Genomic DNA, 19,992 nt, shown 5'->3' on the forward strand with positions numbered 1-19,992 from the left:
ATAGTTCTAGCCGGCGTGATCTGAGCCGGGCAGGGCAGCGGGGCTGCAGGTGTGAGAATTATTATTACAGACGTTGTTGGCAGTAACTCATTTCAGGAGCTCTTTTCCACGCAGGCCCAGGGCCGAGTGCCAGCTGCAAGAACCCTTCTGTCTGTCAATCCTCAGAGCAGCCCCACGTGTCGGGTCCATGATTTGGTTCGTTCCACATGACCAGAGACCTGCCTGCACCGAGGCCCGGCTACGCCGAGCCAGGAGCTGCCAGAACCACTGAACCCGGGCCTGGCTATGCTGGGCCAGGAGCTGCCAGAACACACCGCAGGAGCCGGGCCAGGGGTCTGGGGATGGGTCCCAGGAGCAGGCTGAGAGGGGTGGGGAGTTTGGAGACACACGGCAGGCTTGGGAGGGGCCGAGCCAGGCCAGGAGGCTGGCCCTCGGCTGTCCCGTCCATGGTCAAACATCCCCAGGCACCAGGAGGGGTGTGGCTCCGGGGATGGGACGAGGCTGCCCTCCCAGCCACTCTGAGAAGGGGGCTCTGGGGGGGCAGCACCCAGCTCAGTAGAAGCAGGAGCAGAGAGCAGCAGGGGAGGACCACCGCCGGTGGCCCCCTCAGATGGGGTTGCCCCTTCCAACCTGCACACGAGCGGGCAGAGGGGCCCGAAGCCAGGGGCCGGGGCCGGGGCCAGCATCCAGCCACCCTCCTGACATAATAAGGAGCAACTCTGCCCTCCTGGTTGCCCCCACCCCAAGGACTTTCCCTAAAAGCAACGGCGCACGTGCAGGCGCCGCCTATGCCAGGCCCTGGGGGAGGCAGCCCTACCCCGAGGCTCAGACCCACTCGGCCGAGAGGAGGGTCACTGCTCCCATTTCACAGGCGGGGAAAACGAGGTCGGAGAGGAGGAGGAACAGGCTGGAGCCACATGGCTAATAGGCATCTCCGCTGGGATGCGGAGAACCCCTCCGGGTCTCCGAAGGGGGTGCTACCACGGGCACCCACGAGACAGCTGCCATGGCCTGGAGGCCACCTGATGCCAGGTCAGCCCCAGGAGCCTCCCACGCAGCCCGGGGTCCAGACGTGCCTTGGACGCGGCCCTGGGCCCTGAGGACCTGGCACATCCCTCCCTGGGCCTGCCCTTGTCGTGTAAGACGAGGGGTGACCCTGGTCAGAGTTCGGCTCTGACCTTCCCAGTGTGTACGCAGGCGACCAGCGCTGCCTGCTTCGGGGGGTGCTCGGCGCCCTCACTTCCTGGCTTTGCCTCTCGCGGGGCCTGTGTCTCATCTGCATCCCCCGCTCAGGGCCAGGGAAGCAGAGCATCTCATTAGCTGAGAGGCCCGGTGCCAGCGGCTGGTCCAGGATGATGGTGGGGAGAGGGAGGGGGGCGCTGGCTGGATGTGGACGCCCCGTCAGTGACCGCTCGGGCCTGGAGGCCAGCAGCCGGTCATCTCTTGGGGTGCACTACCCAGGCCAGGGGGGTGGGCTGACTAGATCGCAGCCCCCGCCCCCACCCACTGGGCCCCAGCCCTCAGGGGCCCCCTCCCCAGACCCCCTGCCTTCCAACCTGTGACCCTAGGCCGGCTGGGCCGTGGCAGAGGCGGGAGCTCTGCCTTCCACCCACAGCCCAGCCACCGGACCCTCCCACTGAAGTGTCAGCTTGTGAGATGGGGGCTCAGACCCCCTGGGAGAGTGGCCCGCAGCCTGACTGCTAAGGCCGGAGGCCAAGTGGGCGATTCTGTCCATCCAGTTCTGGAGCGGGAGCCGAGGGAGGCCAGGGACACAGAGAGCCCTGCAAGGCTGGCAGCCAGCTCCCTGCCCCCCACCTGGCGCACTGGGTGACTTTGGGCCAGTCGCCTCCCGCATGGGCGCCTATTTTGCTGTTTGTACAGAAGGGGATTGGACCGGCCCATCCCTGAGGCCCCGAGCAGCTTTTATCATTTCTGGAACATTCCTCTCTTGGGAGAGCACGTGGGCACAGCCCCAAACAGGCTCTGAAGCGGAGCCAGAACAAACCACGCTGCGCTGGGCACCATGGAGGGGGTGGCAGTGGGGAGCGGGTCTCAGTGTCTGTCTGTCTGTCTCTGTCGGGGCCAGACACCCCCTCCTGTGGATGTCACGGCCTCAGGTCAGGAAGGGACGAGGTTAGCAGAGGAGCGGGGCGCACTGAGCAGAACCAGCGCTGCCCCCCACCCCACCCTGCCCAGCAGCTGGGGTCTCACAGGGAGACTGCCTGCCTCGGGGGCAGGGAGGGCGTCACAGCAGAGCCAGCTGAACACCCACAGAGGCCCCTCCGAGCTGCCACCCTGACCGCCACCTGCAGTGCTGGGGCCACAGAACTGCGCCAGGGACCAGACCCCAGCTCCGCCAATTCCTGCTGATCAGACGCTGCCAGAGGGCGCCTGTATCACTGGCCCAACACACAGAGGGCGGTGGGCAACCGGAACACCTCCCAGCTCTGATATCAGCACCCCCTGCCCCCCAAGCCTCAGCTCGGGTTTGTTTAGTGGTTCCGTGCACAGACCTGATTCTGAGAAGTGATTTACTTCCACGGACCTGCTCCCTGCTGCCGGTGACATTCACAGCACACACCCCCGCCCCGGGGTAAAGGGACAAAGGCTGCTCGGCCAGGGTCGGATTCACTCCAGCTCCTGGTGAGTGAAGGATGCTGCCTGCCCCCCCGACACGCACATGTCCTAGTTGGGACCATCCCAGCTCGGCCCCACCCCCTGGGCAGCCTTGCGGTCCCTCCCACTCCCTGCCCTCAGTGTCCCCATCTGCAAAGTGGGATCATGAGGTCCCGCTGCTGATCCCAGAGCGGTCAGGAGGATCTGGCAGGACCGTGGGACAGGAGATCCTGGACACTGTAAGGCTGTGGATCCATCAAACCCAGAGCCCCCCCGCCCCAAGCACCACCCACCCCCACCGGCAGCCTTTCTCCCTGTCCTTCCTTACTGCCGCCTCTTCCAAGAAGCCCTCTGGCTTTCAGGGAAGGCACTTTCCAAAGAGCCCTCCTTGTTGACCCCGCCTACCCCATCCTAGGGCAGCCCCCTGGCCCCGGGCCCAGCACACACTCGCCTGATGTCGTAGCCGTGCATGTCCTTCTCTGGGCGCCCGTGGACGATCCAGTGGGCCAGCTCCTGCCCACAGCCACCGCCCAGCATCATGCCTGGCAGGAGCGGAGCCACGGGTCTGCGAACCACCCCCCAGGGCCCCGCACCCCAGTTCCAGCCCTTCCCAACCCCAGGGGCAGCATCAGCCCCTCAGCCCTGCGTGTCATGCTGGGGTCCACGTGCCCCCCACGCCGGGACCTCACCCCCTCTTGCAGGCCTGGCCCGTCTCCACCCCTGTCAGGGGCTCCGGTGCCCCTAGACCCAGCCCCCCACCCCAGGGGAGAGGCCAACCCGCCCTCTCTCAGGGGGATGTTGGGGGCCGGGGGGGGGGGAGGTGAGGCTGCCCACTCACCTGCGCTGTTGAACCCACAGCCCAGGAAGAACCCGCGGAGCTCGGGCGCCTCCCCCATCAGGGGTTTGTGGTCCGGCGTGAATGACTCTGAAAGGGAGAGAGAGCCCTCAAGCTCCCTTCCAGCCACAGGCTCCTGGGTGGGGTCTCCCAGGAGGGCAGTCACGGAGGCCAGGGTGGGCAAGGGCCTCCTTCCTCCAGACCCCCGCCCTCCTCAAGACCCAGCTCCATGCCGCTTCCTCCAGGGAGCCTCCCTGATTGCTCCTGCCATGTTCCCCAGCTCTTCTGCCCCTACTGCCAGAACTTTCGACCTGAACTGGGTTCTGCCTGGCGGGGCCGCCACTGTCTTGTGATCTTGGCCATTCTCTTGCTGGTGAGCCCCCATCACCATCTTCCGGCTGTGTCCCTGCCGGGCATTCTTGCCCTCTAGGCGCTTGATGCATGTTCGCCAGTGCATGAAGGACTGTTCGATTCTTTGGGAGAGGGGACCAAGCCTTCCGCTCCCATCTGCGGCCAGCCTGCCCCAGGCCGAGGCCAGGGTGGGGAGGGAGAGGGCCCCTCGGGCACAATTATGAAGAGCTGGCCTTTGTAGCCATGGTCGCGGTTCAAACCCGGCTTGACCTGGGCTCAGAGGAGCCTTAGTTTTGCATGTGTCAAGTCGGGAGCCTGGGACTCACCACGCAGGGCTCTGAGTGGGTCCGTCTACAAACTGCGCAGCCCACCTGCGTGAGGCCAGCCCTCGGCCGGGGAGGCAGCTCCAAACCAGACCAGTGCCACCCTGGGGGGGCTGACGGGAGGGTGGGGGCCTCAGACACATGTGTCAATAAGCAAAAAACAGGTGTCTGGGAAGAAAGCACAATGGACTAAGGGCTCTGGCGGGACGGGAGGGTGGCCGCTCCTGGCCGCCACCCTGGCGCCATCAGTCCCCCGGGTCACAGATGAGGTGGCCGCGCTGCACGGGGTCTCAGTCGCCCCAGCCGGGTCCTTAGCCTTGTGCACGCAGGTCACAAGCGCAGACGGGCCGACCCCGGGCTCTGCTCTTGTGTCTCTGAGCTGAGGGAGGCCGGCCAGCCCCTACGACCCTGGAAGTTCCAAAGATCTCGGCTTCCCTCGACCCCCCAGGGCAGAGAGGCTGCAGGGGAGGGTGGGGAGGGGTGGGAGAGGAGGGCAGGGCCCAGGGGCAGGGCCTCGGAGGCCCCAGGAGGGGAGGGAGCCCCCTGAGAAAGTGGCAGGAGCTTCCCGGAGGGGAGGGAGTTGGCTCTGCGAGGGGCTGGGGGAGGCCAAGAGGGCCCAGATGGGGTGAGAGGCTGTGGCCGCGGCTTGGGGGAGGTGAGAGCCAGCGGAAAGCAGGGGAGGCTGTGGTTTTGTTCGGGGATGGCCCAGTGAGCCCTTGGGGCTTGGGGCGAGATGGACTTGTTTCCAGGAAGTTCTGAACAGGCCCCCCCACCCCAGGAATTTGAGGAGCACGCTGGCAGGAGGGGGGTTTGGGGGGCGAGGGTGGTTGGATTTTTAACAAATGACTCAAGAGGATGCAGCACCGAAGGGGGGGCCCCCACCTGGGCTCTGACTGACCGACCTCAGAACGAGAGGTCCGAGGTCCGCCTGCCCCCAGCTTCCCTGCAGTCAAGGGGGCCTGGGACTGCCCTGTCCTGTCCTGGAGGCCGAGGGCCATTGACCGGCTCGTCCTCCCTGGTGAGAAGTCCTGACGTCCCCTACAGCCGGGAAACCAGGCCCAAGCTGCCCCAGTGGGCGTCACGGGCCATGGCCCTCCGTCTAATTAAGACGAGTTTGCTCCCGGGTTATTGGCACTCCCGGGATTTCTGCAGGCCTGGGTTTCTCACTCTCAGTCCCACGCCAGCCCCGGGAAGCTGCTGGGGCCTCTAGTCATCGGCCCAAGCCCGCAGCCTGGCCCCCCAAGTCCCCTGTGGCTGTCGGGGAGCTCCATCTGCTTCCCCCAGGAAAGCTCCCTTCTCACCAAAGGCTCCTTCACGAACCGAACAGATGAAAGCAGCAGGGGCGGGCAGCTGTGTAGACGCCAAGTGCACCGGGAAGGAGGGGGCTGGACACCCCGGCAGGCCACAGACTGGGTGTCGGGGCCTCCCCTCCCCTGGCCTGGCCTGCCCCTCACCCCGCCTCGGACAGTGGGAGAGGCTTTGCCCCCCCCCCCCCCGTGGGTTCCCGCCGCATGAGCTCTGCCCGGCCCCCAACAGGCGCCCTGCTCCTCGCAGGCCGGGCGCAGGGCAGGTGCTTGGCATTCGGGAGCTGAGTGGACGTGGTATGAGCTCCTTCACACCAAAGCCCCCTTATGTTGCCCCTGGGCTTGCAGTCTTATTCTGGAATCTTCTTCGTCTGCACACAGCCCTTGAGACCCAGCTCAGACTGCTGGCTCCTCACTGCCCACCAGGATCCCTTAGTGCCCTGGGCAAAGCCCACGATGGCTCTGTCCCAGGGTGGATTCTTGGAGCAGTCACCTCTCCCTGAGCTGTGAGCAACTTGCGTGGGGACGGAGTCTAGCCTGGCCAGCGGGCCTCGCGAGAATAAACTAGAGGCCTTAGCGGATGCTTCAGCTCTGGGGTCCGAGCCTTCCCCTGCTGGTGCTCCAACCACCTGAGCACTGGCCTGCGGGGCAGGGGCAGGGGCAGGGGCAGTGCATGGCCAGCCAGGCCGCTTTGTTCATGGCCTTCCGCTCCAGCCTCCTTCAGCTCTGCTTGCCCGGGGTGCGGGGGGCGGCTTAGGCCTGTCCACACTGTGTGGGTGTGAGACCCTGTCGGCCTGGCTGCCGAGGCCGGAGAGCAGAGGGGGGAGGCCCATCCGGAACTGGGGTCGGAAGCCCTGTGAGCATGGCCCCAGGATGGGGCTTGGCCTCCTCTCCTCGCTCAGCCTCACAGGGACCTGGCGGGGAGGCGGGGGGCTCATCCCATCTTACAGACGGCCACACCAAGTGCCAGGGACAATAACGGGGGACTGAGGCCGGGCGGGGACATCAGGAGGGGCTCACACTGGGGTGTGGGGAGAGGCCTGGCCGGTGCCCGTGGGCAAAGCTCTGCCCAAGTGGAGCTCAGGCCCTTGGCCTGCTGGGAGGAGGAAGGGCCGCCCCGAAGGCCCCGGGCGGAGGCACGGCCGTCCAGGGGCGGGCTCGCCTCCCCCCTCACCTGGGCCGCAGACCGTGGACTTAATCCCTGTCTTCTCCAGCACCGGGACTCGGTGGATGGCGCCTTCGATGTGCTGGCCGAACACGTCCCAGTCCAGGTCGAAGAGGCCAAAGGCAAACTTGTCTGACACCTGGGGAGGCGGGCGGGGACCTGCCCTGTGACAGCCGCCCCGCGGGAGTGGCCACCCCTGTCTGGCCAGCCTCCGAGGTTAGGTGGGGGACAGGGCTGGGCTGGTCTCCCCTTCTTACCCTGGGGCGGGGGCGGTCTGCTCCCCGTTCCCTCCCGGACCCAAGCCCACCTGCTCTTCCCTTGATTCTTGCAAAGGCCCCTCTCGGGTCGCCCTGCTTCCCACCCTCCTTCAACCCGTTCCCCTAGGTCAGCTCATGCCCTTGCTTGTTCTCCAGGCTCCGTGACCCTCCATGGCCCGCAGAATCCTACACGCGCTGGCCCGGCCCGCGTGCACCACTGGCCCAAGGCCACACGAAGCTTCCTTCAGTTCCTCGGGAAGGGCAAGCCGGAGGGGACCGCGGGCCTTCACCTCCACCCGGGGCAGCTCCTCCGACGCCCTCCGTCTGCAGGCCTGTGCTCAGACGTCCCCTCCTCCGGGAGCCCTGCCTGACCACAGTCGGAGGACATCCTTCCATTCGGGCCTCGCGAGGCTTATCTTTAACCTGCTGACTTCACTCGGTCAGGTGGTGAGTTAACTTCACACTCAGATCATCCTCCAAAAGTGCGTTACTTCCTTGCTTATTTATTCCGTGTCTCCCCACCAGAATAAAGGCCTCTGGGGAGAGGGACTTTTCTCTTGGAGTCCTTCTTTCTCCCTAAAGTAAAAGAATGTCTGGCCCCAAACAGTCATTTTATCATCCAAGTGGTAGACCAGACACATGATTACGGAAGCTCGGGTGGCCAGCTCTAGGAGCCTGGGGGAGCTGCTGGGGCTGCTGGGCCTGTCTCAACCCCAGGAGCTGCCAGGAGAGCAGCCCGGGCCTGGGGGAGACGCAGCTGCAGCCGCAGGGGATGGGGCGGGCATGGGACTGTTTACTGCTGGACAGAGGGCTTCGGTGTTTGCACAATCTCCCAGAGTCGGTATTTCACATTCTGCAGCCTCTAACCATTGAGGTTTTGTCACAAGCCCTGCACCAGCCCGGGGCCTGGATCTGCCCATGTGCCCAGGTCTTCAGGCATCAGAGAAAAATGGGTTTGACCTTGTAGGGGGGAGCCGCCACTTCCCAGGTGAGCATCTGGGAAGACGCTTCTCCTCGCTGAGCCCCAGGCCCTCTCCCGAGCCCTCGTCTCTCACCTCCTCCCAGAAGACAGGGTTGGCCTCATAGCCGCCCACAGACAGGGCGTCCCCTTGCAGGCGCAGGTAGACGGAGGCGTCGTGGTCGCGGACATTGGGCATGTTCTAGAAGGCGGAGTAGAGAGACCTCGGGGTCAGCTGCGAGGGCGAGGCGGTGGGCCCAGCACCTCCACCCGGGGTCACGGGCCCACGCTGGGCCCATAGCACCCCCTCCTCATTGCAGGACCCCGAGGATAGCGTGGACCTGGGCCTCGCCCTATGCAGTGGACAAACCACCCCATTCAATGCTCCCCCCAAATAGCCACAAAGATGGGGAAGGGAGAGAAAAACAAGGTACACCCCACGGAGCTAAGACAACAGGGGAGTCGACAGCAGCTCTCAACCAGCCCTGGGGGGGGGTGAGTGGGGGAGGGGAGTGGTGGGCGGGGGAGGGGCAGCACCTTGGCTCAGAGGCGGAAGAGCCAGGCCAGTTTGCCACCTCGGCTCCCTCCAACCTGTAGAGGCCAAGTCTGGGGCAACCCCAGGTCCCTGTGCAGGGGGCAGGGGTGGGGTGTGCCAAGTACACATGTGTGTGCGCTCATGCTTGTGCCTGAGTATACAGGTGTGTGAGTAAGTGTGAGGGAGCCTTTGCAGGTGTGTGAACAGGAAGACAGACTCAGGTTTCTTCCAGGCAGATGGACCCAGAGCCCCTCTGTCCCTGCCCCTGGAGCCCTGAGGTCTGTCTCTGGAGAAATGGGTTCCCAGAGGCTGCAGGCTCGGGGGAGGGGAGCAGAGGGCTGCTATCCCCCTCCTCGCTTGACAGCAGATCCCAGGTTCTTCTGTGGAGACACTGGGTGGCCTGGGGACAACTCCAGACACTGATGCTGAGGTCCCTCACCCACTGAAGAGAAGGGCTTGCCCCTCAACCCCCTACAAGAGGCTCCCCTGTGCTCCCTGGTCAGCCTGTGGAAATGCCCTCTTCAAAGCAAAACCACGATGAGGTCCGCAGAGATCTGAGAGGTGTGGTCCCCGAGACAAGGCGCTATGGAAAAGGAACAGTCCCAGATCTAGAAGGAGGTTTACGTGAGATACGACCATCGAGGTGAGAAACCCTACAGGGGGTTGGATGAGGCCAAGAACATCTTCCAGATGTTAGGCTAAAATGGATAAAGGCATGGAAATCGGGAAAGGGGAAAAAAAATAGTGAATTAAAAAGTCAATCCTGAAGGTCTGACAGCCTCTTTACAGGGATTCCAGGAAGAGAAAACGGAGTAGAAGAGAAGTCAAAGCAAAAATCCAAGAGGATTTTTTCAGATTGAAAAATCGGAATCTCAGTCTTGGGCCCACCAAGTCCTGCGACTGGACCAGGCCCACGCTGTGGTCAAGTCAGGGTGGGACATCAGAGCATCAGGCGAACAGGTGGGTCCTCAATAAAGGAGCAGCATCCCTGGAGGCTGGACCACCTGGAGCAAAGTCCTCTACCTTCTGACAATGATTTTAGGCAGAGTTCTTGACCCAGTCGATCCATCCGTCAAGCGTCAGAAAAGAATAAAGACTTTTTTTCAGACATTCCTGGGCACAAAACATTTCCCTCCCACGTACCCTTCTCAGTAAGTGTCCAGAGACGGTGCCATGGATCCAGAGAGAGCAGATCCCAACAGAAGGGAAGGTCCCGGGGAGAGGCAAGCAGAGGCTGCTTGGAAAAGGTCAGGGGCAGCAGCAGGAGTCCTCCAGGGAAGGAATGGGAGTCACAGACTTTATGCGGTTTCTCTGCTGTGTACGAGAATGCAGAAAATAGTATCCATAGCTGTTTGACAGATCTATTGGGATGTTCGGGGGGAAGTTGTGACAGTTGTGAACACAGACGCAAGTATCCTTAACAAAATATTAGGAAACTGAATCTAGCAACATGTAAAAAGGATTATATAGCATGATCAAATGGGATTTATTTCAGGAATGCAAGGTTGGTTTGACACCGGAAACTCAATCTATGTAACGTACACTCATACCGATAAAGGGTGGAAGTCGCTATTTCAATAATGCAAAAAAAGCATTTGAGATTGGAGTTTGGGACTCATCGATGCAAGCTATTATATATAGAATGGATAAACAACAAGGTCCTTTTGTATAGAACAGGGAATTATATTCAATATCCCATATCCCATAACCAACCATAACGGAGGCGTTCCCACTGTGGCACAGAGGAAACGAATCCTACTGGTGTCCATGAGGATGTGGGTTCAATCCCTGGCCTCTCTCAGTTGGACAGGGATCTGGCGTTGTTGTGAGCTGTGGCGCAGATCCCAGATGGAGGCTATAGCTCTGATGCAACCCCTAGCCTGGGAACTTCCATATGACGCGGGTGTGGGCCTAAAAAGAAAAAAAAAAAAAAAAAAAAGAGTAGAAAACCATCATGGAAATGGAAAAAAAGCATTTGATAGAATGCTTTCGTGACAAAGCATCTTTCATGATAAAAAACACTCAATACCTTGGAATATAAGGGAACTTTTTATAAAAGGTAGCTGATAAGAAACCGCAGCAAATACACACTTATTTTCAGGTTTTCCGCTAAGACCAGACCAAGAAAGATGTCCACTACCACCACTTTCATTCAGCAGTGTACTGGGGGCCTTGGCCAGAGCACCAATCAGGCAGGAGGACGTAAGAAAAAGCATCCAGAAGAGAAAAGAAGTAGTAAAACCATCTCTCCGTGCAGATGACGTGATCTTACATATAGAAGATGCTACGGAACCCACGAAAAACGATTACAACTTATAAAATAGTTCAACAAGGTTGCAGGACACAAGGTCAATATACAACCAACAGAAACCATGGTATTTCTGTACCCTAGCAGTGAACAATTGAAAATGAAAGTAGACAAATAATTCCATTTATGATAGCGTCAAAAATATTGCGATGCTTTCAAATACATTTAACAAAAGAAGGCAAAACTTACGCTCTAAAAATTAGAAAGTGTTTTTGAAAGAAGACGTAAATAAACAGAAGGCCCTCTCATGTTTACAAAACAAAGACTTGCTAAGAAGATTGTAGTCCCTAAACGGATCTCCAGATGCAACACAGTCCTTACCAACATCTCAGCTGGCTTCTTGGCAAAAGTTGACACACTGATCCTAAAATTTATATGGAAATGCAAGGGACCCAGAATAGTCAAAACAGTCTTGAGAAAGAAGAACAAACATGGCAGACTTGCACTCTTGATTCCAAAACTTACTACAAAGCTACTGTAACCAAGACAGAGCAGTACAGGTAGACACACAGAGATCAATGGACTGGAACCCAGAGTCCAGAGACAAACCCTCACATTTGCGGTCAAGCGATTTGCCACAAGGATGCCCAAGGCAGTTCCATGGGAAAAGCGGAATCCTGAACAAATGATGCTGGGATGCTGAAGAGCCACCTGCCAAAGAGTGAAGCTGGACCCGTTTCGCACACCATGCACGAAGCTGCATCAAGCTGGATCAGAGGCCTAAGTACAAGACCTAAAACCACACAATTCCGAGAAGAAATATAGGAGTGAGTCTTTGTGACCTGGGTTAGGAAATGCCTTCTTAATTATGACACCAAAACGTGAGCCTCGAGAAAAAAATACCTAAGTTGCACTTCGTCAAAATTAAGAATTTCTGGGTGGCCAGCAATATTATTAAAAAGGTGAAAAGAGGACCCACAGCATGGGAGAAAGTATCCGCAAATCATAAATCTGATGAGGCACTTGTACCCAGCACGTATGGCGAACGCTTCTACGTCAATAAAAAGATGGATAAGCCAATAAAAAAGAGCAAAGTATCGGAACAGCGGGTTCCCCAAAGAAGATATGCAAATGGCCACGTAAGCATCTAGTCGTTAGGAAAATGCAGCTCCAAACTTGGAGATACCCCCCTCCCCCCGCTGGGATGGCCAGAACCGGAAAGACAGCCGCAAGTATTGCTGAGGATGCGGAGAAGCCCCAACACTCACACACTGTGGATGAGAAGGCAAAATGGGGCAGCTGCTTCGGAGGACCGTCTGACAGCCCCTCGAGCAGTTGAACACGGTTCCTCCACGCCTCGGCAACCCCACTCCAAGGCATCTACCCAAGCGAACTGCAAACCTGCATCCGCACAGGGACTCGCAACGGCGTTATCCACAAAGTGGAAAGAACTCCGATTCCATCAGCAGACGGATGGATAGATGCACCGCGGTTCACACGGGGACGCAACTGAGCCGTAAAGAGAATGAAATCCTGTACCTCACGCGTGAGCCTCGGTAATGTCATGCAGACTGGAAGAAGCCAGTCGCAAAGGGCCGCGTACGATACGATTCCATTTCATTAAAAGTCCGAAGTGGGAAAAGCCATGAACACGGAAATCAGAGGTGTGACCTTCTAAGTTGAGGGAGGGGTGGGAAGTGGGATTGATAACGTGTATGGGTTTTAGGGACAGAGATGATAGATAGAATTGGTGATGGCTGCACACAAAACAGAACAACTGGGGGGAAAAAAACTATGAATGACTCCAGGAAAAACAAAAAGGTGGACATTATTTACTCGGGAGTTGATATTTACAGAGTCATGATCCTGCAAATACTGACGACAGATTCAACTAATCAAGGCACAAATAGACAAAACGAAATCATTTGAGAAAGCCGGAGCGGGAGGAGGCTCCTCCCTCCACTGGGGTCCCTCAGCCCCTCTCTCTGTCACCCTGCCCTGGAGATGGACACATCGGGGGTGACCCCTCTCTGTGCCCCCTCTCAGGACAGGCGAAGACCAAACAGGCTTCACCTGCAGAGCCTCTCCCCGCAGCTCCAGTCTCCCAGGTGTCTGGCTTTTCCGCAGAATCGAACTAAGAACGTCCACGTTGAAGGACCGCTGTCCAGAGGCCCACGGGAAGGTCTCGTGACGACGCTTCAGCAACAGTCCCAATGATCTCATCCCTGCCACCACCACTCCAAAAACAAAACAAAATGCGGGAGCACCCTCAGAGCGGGAGAGTGGGGACCCCTGGTGGCCAGGGAAAGCCATGACTCCTGTCCAGCTGGATCCGTGTCCCCAGGGCCTGGCCTCAGAGGGCCCAGCACGCGCAAAGCTCAGCCCTGAGGCGTCCATGGGGTCACTACCCTCTCCAGGGGGAAGCCCACCACATAGGGGTGACCCTGGTCCCACTGGAGTTGCTGCTCCGGAGCTCAGCCTACTCACTTCCGCTTCTCTTGGCCCCGTGCCCTTCCAGATCCTGTTGGCTGCTGCCTCCAGGAAGCCAGCCTGATGCTCCAGCCTTTCCTGGTCCCTCCCTCTGAAACACCAGCTATGGTCCTCACCTACTGGGCACCTGCTACGGGCCAGGCTCTGTGCTCAGCCCTGAATTCGGCCCATCACTTGGTTCCTCCCTCAGCACAGCCCTATGCAGTAGCTGCAATTAGTGCCCATTTTGCAGAAGAGGAAACTGAGGCTCAGGTGCACCTGAACAAACCTGGCTGGGTAACAGAGGAGGCGGGGTGCAGACCCTGCGCCTGGGCCTTTTCCCACTGCTCTGTACCCCCGCAGAGCAGATTCGGCAAGAACAGGGGGAGGATGGTGGAATGCCAGGCCCTTGGCAGCACCTGGGTCACCGCATTTGAGGGACACAGAGACCAGGCCCAGAGAGGAAGGGGGAGGTCACAGAGGAGCCGGGGGCAGCACCCGGCTAGGACCCAGGACTGGGTCAACTTCTCAGAACCGGGGGTCCCTGGGGCAGCACAGCCCTCTGGCCACCCAAGAATAAAGATGATGTGGCTCAGGTGGCCAAGACCTGAGCCCTCAAGGGCCACCCCAGGGCGCCGAGGTCCCCAACACCGCAAGCCCAGACCTGAGCAGTCGTTGCCCTGCAGTGCGAGACCGCCAAGCCGTGGGGGCTTCCTGTCAGACGTGGACGGGCCAAGCATCAGAGGTCCCCGGCACAAACCCCAGAGACCTGACTGTGGGACCTGCCTCGGCCTAAAGGAGCTTGTTCCCTGACGGCCCAAGAGTCAGACCACGTGGGAGGTCAGGGCCAGGTTCATTCTGCCTCAGGAGGGGCTGGCCTCCCCCAGAGCCTGGGGAAGCTTTGCCCCCAGCCCCAAATCTCTTTTCTCCTATAAAGAGTCACAGAGTTTCGGGGACTGGTGGCCCTTTCCTGCTGGCCCAGTGCAGCCTGGGGCTCCCAGAGGCTCCCAGGTTCCCGGGTAGAGCAGTGTTTGTGAATAACAGGAGAAACCCCAGGCTCTGACCTTGAAACTCACGAAGGGGGTCCCTGGCCCCACTCCCCTGCTTCTTCCTGAAAGGTGCCTCAAAGCCAAGCCTGGAGAGACTAAGCCCCATCCTGGGCTCTGTGGATGCCCTGCAATCCTGCTCAGATACAGCCCTGCTCTGTGCCCCAGCTCTAGCCCAGCCCCCCAGAACCCACTGCGGTTGGAGGGCGACCTCTGGTGGCCACCAAGGATATTTCCCCCAGAACCAGGACCAAGGATTCAGCCCACCAACTGGCGGGGGAGTCCTGTCTTTCCCAGCGTCCCCCCCCCCTCCCCCAGCGTGGCACAGAGCAGCCTCGGGGGAGTGTGCCGGGTTACGGTAAACTCATCCATGAACCCAGGAAATCGGGGGTGGGGGCAGGAGCGGGTGGGTCCCCAGCCCTGCCCCAGCCTCCCAGCCCCTCCACGGCTGGGTCCATCCAGCAGCCAGCCTGGGGACCAGAGGGAAGCCAGGCCCATTCAGGGCAGGGACGAGGCTCCTTTCTGCTGGGTTCTGATTCGAAACGAGGTCAGTCTGGCCTCTTCCTCTGCCCACCCCCATACTCCAGGGCCACTTCTCTGAACTGCCTGCAGTTTCTCGACTCCCCTTCTCAGCCTCGCCCATCTCTCTCCCACCCTTCAGATCTCAAAGTCCCTTCAGACACGGCTTCCACCAGGAGCCTGCTCTGTCCAGAGACTGGGTGTCCCTGGAGCCCCTGTGCTTGCCCACTGGGGGCCCCTGTCAGCCTGTTTCGAAATAAATAAGTATATTCACTTGTTTGTCCTCTCCTCCCAACACCCCTGGGCAAGAATGAGGTCTGTATCTCTGTTCTCACCCCTGTTTCTAGAATGGGCACCGAGCTGATCCAGTCAATGTTTGATGGAGAGAGGGGCGGGGAGGGAGGGTAGGATGGGCTGATAAATGGATGGGTGATAGAGAAATGGGTGAAGGGGGAGCTGAACGGGTGGAGGGAGATGGATGGATGGATACACGGAAGGATGGATGGACAGGTGAATGGATGGACACACAGGTGAACCGGTGGATGGATGGATGACGGGCTAAGGGGGGAGGGAGGGAGTGAAGGCTGAACGGTGGAGGGACCGCAAGATGACCCAAGGGAATGAGTGGGCGGACCCTAGACGGATGGGTGGGGGAGAGAGGGGTGGGAGGGAAAAGGGATAGATAAGAAAAGGAACGGACGGAGGGGGATGGGTGGAAGGACGAAGAAGGGATGGCTGCGGGATGGCTGGAGGGAAAGAAGCGTGGTCGATGACAAGGCGACAGGAAGCTACCAGCCACCAGCACGGGAGCAGAGACAGAGGGAGGAGAGGGGAGGGGTGCATAGGCAGAGGTCTCCAGCGCTCCCGGGAGGTTCCAAGGGCTGGTGTCCTCTGAGACGCCCCCAGGCAGATTTGGGAGCATGCAAACAGTCAGGGGTTCCCGGAAACGCCTGGGGTGCAGAGCGTGGCAAAAGCCAGACAGGCCACGCCCTGCGGAACAGGCTTGAGCATCCACGAGAAGCCCCGCCGGGAAGGCCAAGGCCCGTCAGCAGCCTGGAGTTGGGTCTGTGCTGCTCCATTTCATTGTCACACCACCCAAAACACCTGGTCATGTCGGTTTCACAGATGACGTGACCGACACTTGGGGCAGTGTCACACCACCCGCTGGGGTTCAGAGCCAGGCCCCCGCACCACCCCACAAGCCAGTCTCCCACAGCCCGCCATGGCACCTGGGGCTGGCTTCTCACCTGGATCCCTTCAATGCGCTCAGTGACAACGTAGGCGTGGTGCATGGCCACCAGCGGGACCTTGACTCCAGCCATCCGGCCCACGGCACCTGCCCACACTCCTGCGGGCAGAACATGGACAGCTCAGCTCTGCCGGCACCCGGTGGGCACTGGGCGCTTCTGCGGGCCTGTATGCTGTGGGGCCCACCCTTGAGAAAGGCCAGGCTTAGGGGGCGGCCAGGGCAGCACTCAGGAGCCAGGAGAAAATGCACTCCCACCTGCACAGTTGACCACACAGGGCGTCTGGATGGAGCCGTGCGCTGTCTCCACGGCCGCGACCCGCCGCACCCCAAAGTCATCCGTCCGCACACGGATGCCCGTCACTGGGCAGTTCTCAATGACCTGGGAGCGACAGGAGCTGCTTCCGAAGCCACACAGGCTCTGAGCGCACTAACAACCCACCCTCTGGGCACCCCAGCCCCACGGGACCGGGAGCCCTGCCTCTGCATGGGCAGGCCTCACGTGACACCAGTGGGGAAGGGCGCCACCACGGGGCAGAATCTAATCCCCCATGTCCCTCGACCTGGGGATTTGTCCCCACATACAGGGGCTCTTTTTTGTAAAGAGATTTTAAACAAGGAGGTGGGGGCTCATTTGATTGAGAGGTGCCTATGGTAAAAAGTCACATGTGATGCAATTTCGCTCCATTTTTTTTTTATCTTTTGCTTTTGGGGGCTGCATCTGTGGCATATGGAGGTTCCCAGGTGAGGGGCTGAATTGAAGCTGTAGCTGCCCGCCTACACCACAGCCACAGCCACGCAGGATCCTTAACCCGCTGAGCAAGGCCAGGGATCGAACCTGCATCTTCATGGATAGTAGTCGGGTTCGTAACCCACTGAGCCATGACGGGAACTCCCTGGCTCCATTTCTTTTTACATAAACATCTTCATAGAGAAATACTTGGACTAAAACTGAAACATCAGCCCTGGTTACCTCGGGGCGCTTCTCATTTCTTTTTGCTTATTTGTCTTTTATTTTTCCTACAGCTATGTGTGTATTTGAGACAAAAGAAGATAAAAATTACAGGAAGAGATTTGGGGCAGGTTCACCTGTCCTGCAGGGCCGGGACCTCGGGGAGGGAGGAGAGCTGCCACGGGGACAGACCCAAGGCGGCCAGCTTTGCGGCATCGGATCAGAAGGCGCGGAGGTCTGACCTGGCCAAGGTCGCATGGCAGCGAGAACAGCACGTGATCTCTTGCCTTCTGCTCTTGGGCTTCTTGAGCAGGAGAGGTGGGCTGGATGCGGGGGACCCAGGGCCGGGCGGCCATGGTACCTGTGCTCCCCGGGCAGTGGCAGCCCTGCTGAGGGTGGTACAGGTGCCGGCGGGGTCCATGGTACCATCGTGTGGCACGTACAGCGTCCCATAGAGGTCGTCCACGTTCATCAGCGGGTACAGGGCCTTGGTCTCTGCTGGGCTCAGCACGTGGGACTCCACGCCGTAGGCCTTGCCCAGCTGGCAGGAGGAAAGCAGCTGAGCCCTCAGGGAGCAGACCCATTCCAGTCACGTCCTCCCATCTGAGCCTCCAAGCGTCAGCTCTGGCCCTGCTTCCTCCAAGAAGCCTTAGTGGGCCACCAGGCCCTAGCGGCCCCCGCCCCCCAGGCCAGCTCCCGGGAAGGATAAGGAGCACAGCGTCATGCTCAGAAGCAGGCTCTGTGACCTTCCCACCTTCCCATCCAGCTCTGACAGGACCCATGTGACCTGGGGGTATTGGCTTAATGTCACCTGGGTGAATAGGTGGTAGTGGTTTATGTGGTTGACACGTAAGAGTTTAGACCAGTCCCAGGCACATCAGGACTTATTACATAAAACAAATAAAAATAATGCCCACAGGTCTAATATTTTGAGCTTGAGGACCAGGTTTGCTGGTCAGACCGGCTCCCCAGAGTCCCCCGTGGTCCTCTGCCCCAGGCCCTCCGTGTGGCAGACCACACCCCCAACATATTGATTGGCTCAAGGGCAGCCAATCAAGTGTCCTCAGGCATCTGCCTATCAGGGCAGGCTCCGCCCAACTGGGAGCTGAGCCAATCAGATTTTCTCTCTGAGCATCGTTAATGAAAAGTGGCAGAGACTTCACTGAGCTGTCATCTTGAGCGGACCTTGAGCCGAAAGGCCGGCTGGATGCCTCTGGACGCCTGAATCCCAGCAGATGAGTGAGTAAGGGGGGAGGAGGGTGGGAAGGGAAGGAGGAGGCAGAATGGGGCCACCTCCTAACCCCGAGACCCGGCCAGTTCTAATGAAGCCAGCTGCCCCTGCCTCCGCCCTGACACCCCAGGGAGCTCAGCAGCCCTGTGACAGTGAACCTGTGCTCCCCACACAGCCAGCTCTGCTCCCTGGGCCCTGAGCGGGTATTCAGTTGGCGCTCAATATGGGAGGAAGTGCTGGAGGACTGTCTCACCCATGACTCGGAATTTGGGGTCCAAGCCTGGCTGCTCTGAGTGAGGAGACAGCACTCCCCCACCCCGGTCTCCCCCGCAACCGCGTTCCCTAAGCCCCAGCAGCAGTGCGGGGAGAAGGGGGGTCTCTGCCTCCTGGGCAGTGTGCTTTCATCACTCATCCCATCTTCTCTGAGAGCCCTGCCTAAGGACAGCTCCCAGTTATTGTGCTTCTCCTTCCTTCTCGCTCTGCGAACTGTGCTGTGCTACACGGTCCCATTTCAAAGGCGCGAATGCCGAGGCTCAGAGGCGTGTGTCTCTGGTGGCCCGGCCAGCAAGGGTGGCACCAGGGCCCGCACCAGATCCGTCAGGGGCTCCCTCTCTGCGCCATGCTATCCCGCCCCCGACCGGCAGGGGCGCACCCACCGACATGAGCCTCTTGTACTCGTCCAGACGCTGCCGGTTGGACGCAATGAACAGGCCCCCGTTCTGGATCCAGCCCGTGTGCAGCCCCGTCTCCTCCTCCAGGTCCCGGCTCACCACGCGCCTCGTGTGGGCCAGAAGCTCCACCTCCACGTCGCTGGGCCGCAGCTGCCACAGCAGGCCTGGCAGGGGCAAGAGGGTGGGGGGCGTGAGGGGCCGTCAGCCCCCAGCCCGGCGGCGCTGCCCCCCCTTCCCCCAGCGGGTCAGGGCTCCCAAAGAGTAGGCAGGGGGCCCGGGGTTTCTCTCCAGGCCATGGAGAGCGCCAAGGGCAGGTGAGCAGATGACAGGGTCAAAGCTGCGGTCCAGGATGGGCCTCCCAGCCCTTGGGCAGCTCAGAGAGTGACAATGTCAAAGGCTCCTATTTATCAAGCACCCACTGTGTGCTGGGCCCTGAGCTGAGCCCCTCGCAGGTGACAGAGCAGCCCCGTCACCCTGTGACTTTTTTTCTTTAATCAAAGAAAGACACCAAATCGTTCCGTGCCCAAGATGACAGGGCTGGGACCCCAACCAAGGACCAACTGACATCCAAAGGCAGCCTCTTGGCCCACGAAGCTGCTCCCTTCAGAGGGGCCTGTGCGAAGAGGGAGGGCCAGGGGGAAATTACTGCCAGGGAGAGGCCGTGTGGGTCCTGCGGAGCTGGGGCAGTGGGAGGCAGAGGCAGTGGTGTGGGTCAGCCGTGTCAGCTTTCCAGATGAGTGATGCCTGAACCTCTTCCTGGCTGCACGTTCAGGGACCTCACGCTCGTGAGTGTGACATCGGCCACAGGGCGTGTTTTCCCCACAGAAACTGGCAAACTGAACCCAGGGTTAAGGCAGAAAGTTGGCTGCCTCTGGGGGGCATGCACACAGTAAGTGCTTAATACGGGGGTGCAAACAGTGGGTGCTTAATAAGGGCACGTGCATATAGTAGGTGCTTAATACATGCCCACTGGCTAGTTAGGAGGATGAGAGTCATGGGGGACACGGCTCCGTGTCACTCCTGATGGTCCCTTCCCCCGACTGTCCTCTCCACCCAGGGGACAACCCCCCCCCAGGTGGCTCCGCCCACAGAAAGGGCTTCTGCTCTTTGAACGGACAGTGGCCTGGGCACCCAGCCCTGGTCTTGGCTTCCCCCTCCAGGGTCCCACAGGCCACATCAGCTCCCTCCTCCCATCACAGCTCCTCAGAGACGGGGCGGGGTGGGGCGCGGTGGCAGGAACGGCCCCGTCTGTCCACCTTCAGAGGA

At 60.0% G+C, this 19,992-nt stretch overlaps 1 protein-coding gene across 19 annotated transcripts in view; it reads right to left on the minus strand.

The window, feature by feature from the left end:
- SARDH (sarcosine dehydrogenase) overlaps nt 1–19,992 on the minus strand; it is a 64,833-nt gene that overhangs the window by 42,584 nt on the left and 2,257 nt on the right. For 18 of the 19 annotated variants that reach the window (XR_014843786.1, XR_014843747.1, XR_014843753.1 and 15 more), the window contains 8 exon segments: nt 18,712–18,890; nt 17,186–17,365; nt 16,131–16,254; nt 15,874–15,974; nt 7,907–8,011; nt 6,604–6,733; nt 3,455–3,541; nt 3,068–3,158 (listed from right to left, as the gene is read on the minus strand). Coding sequence is in view for 16 of the 19 variants with exons in the window: in XM_021090883.2 (XP_020946542.2) it covers nt 3,068–3,158; nt 3,455–3,541; nt 6,604–6,733; nt 7,907–8,011; nt 15,874–15,974; nt 16,131–16,254; nt 17,186–17,365; nt 18,712–18,890 (997 nt within the window). In the remaining 3 variants the exon portion in view is untranslated. 19 annotated transcript variants of the gene reach the window in all.

Source organism: Sus scrofa, chromosome 1 (assembly GCF_054392235.1).
Source record: "Sus scrofa isolate SSC_HxYL_T2T_F1_AM1 chromosome 1, Sscrofa_HxYL_maternal_Yorkshire_Landrace_v2.0, whole genome shotgun sequence".
In the NCBI taxonomy this organism is placed as follows: domain Eukaryota; kingdom Metazoa; phylum Chordata; class Mammalia; order Artiodactyla; family Suidae; genus Sus; species Sus scrofa.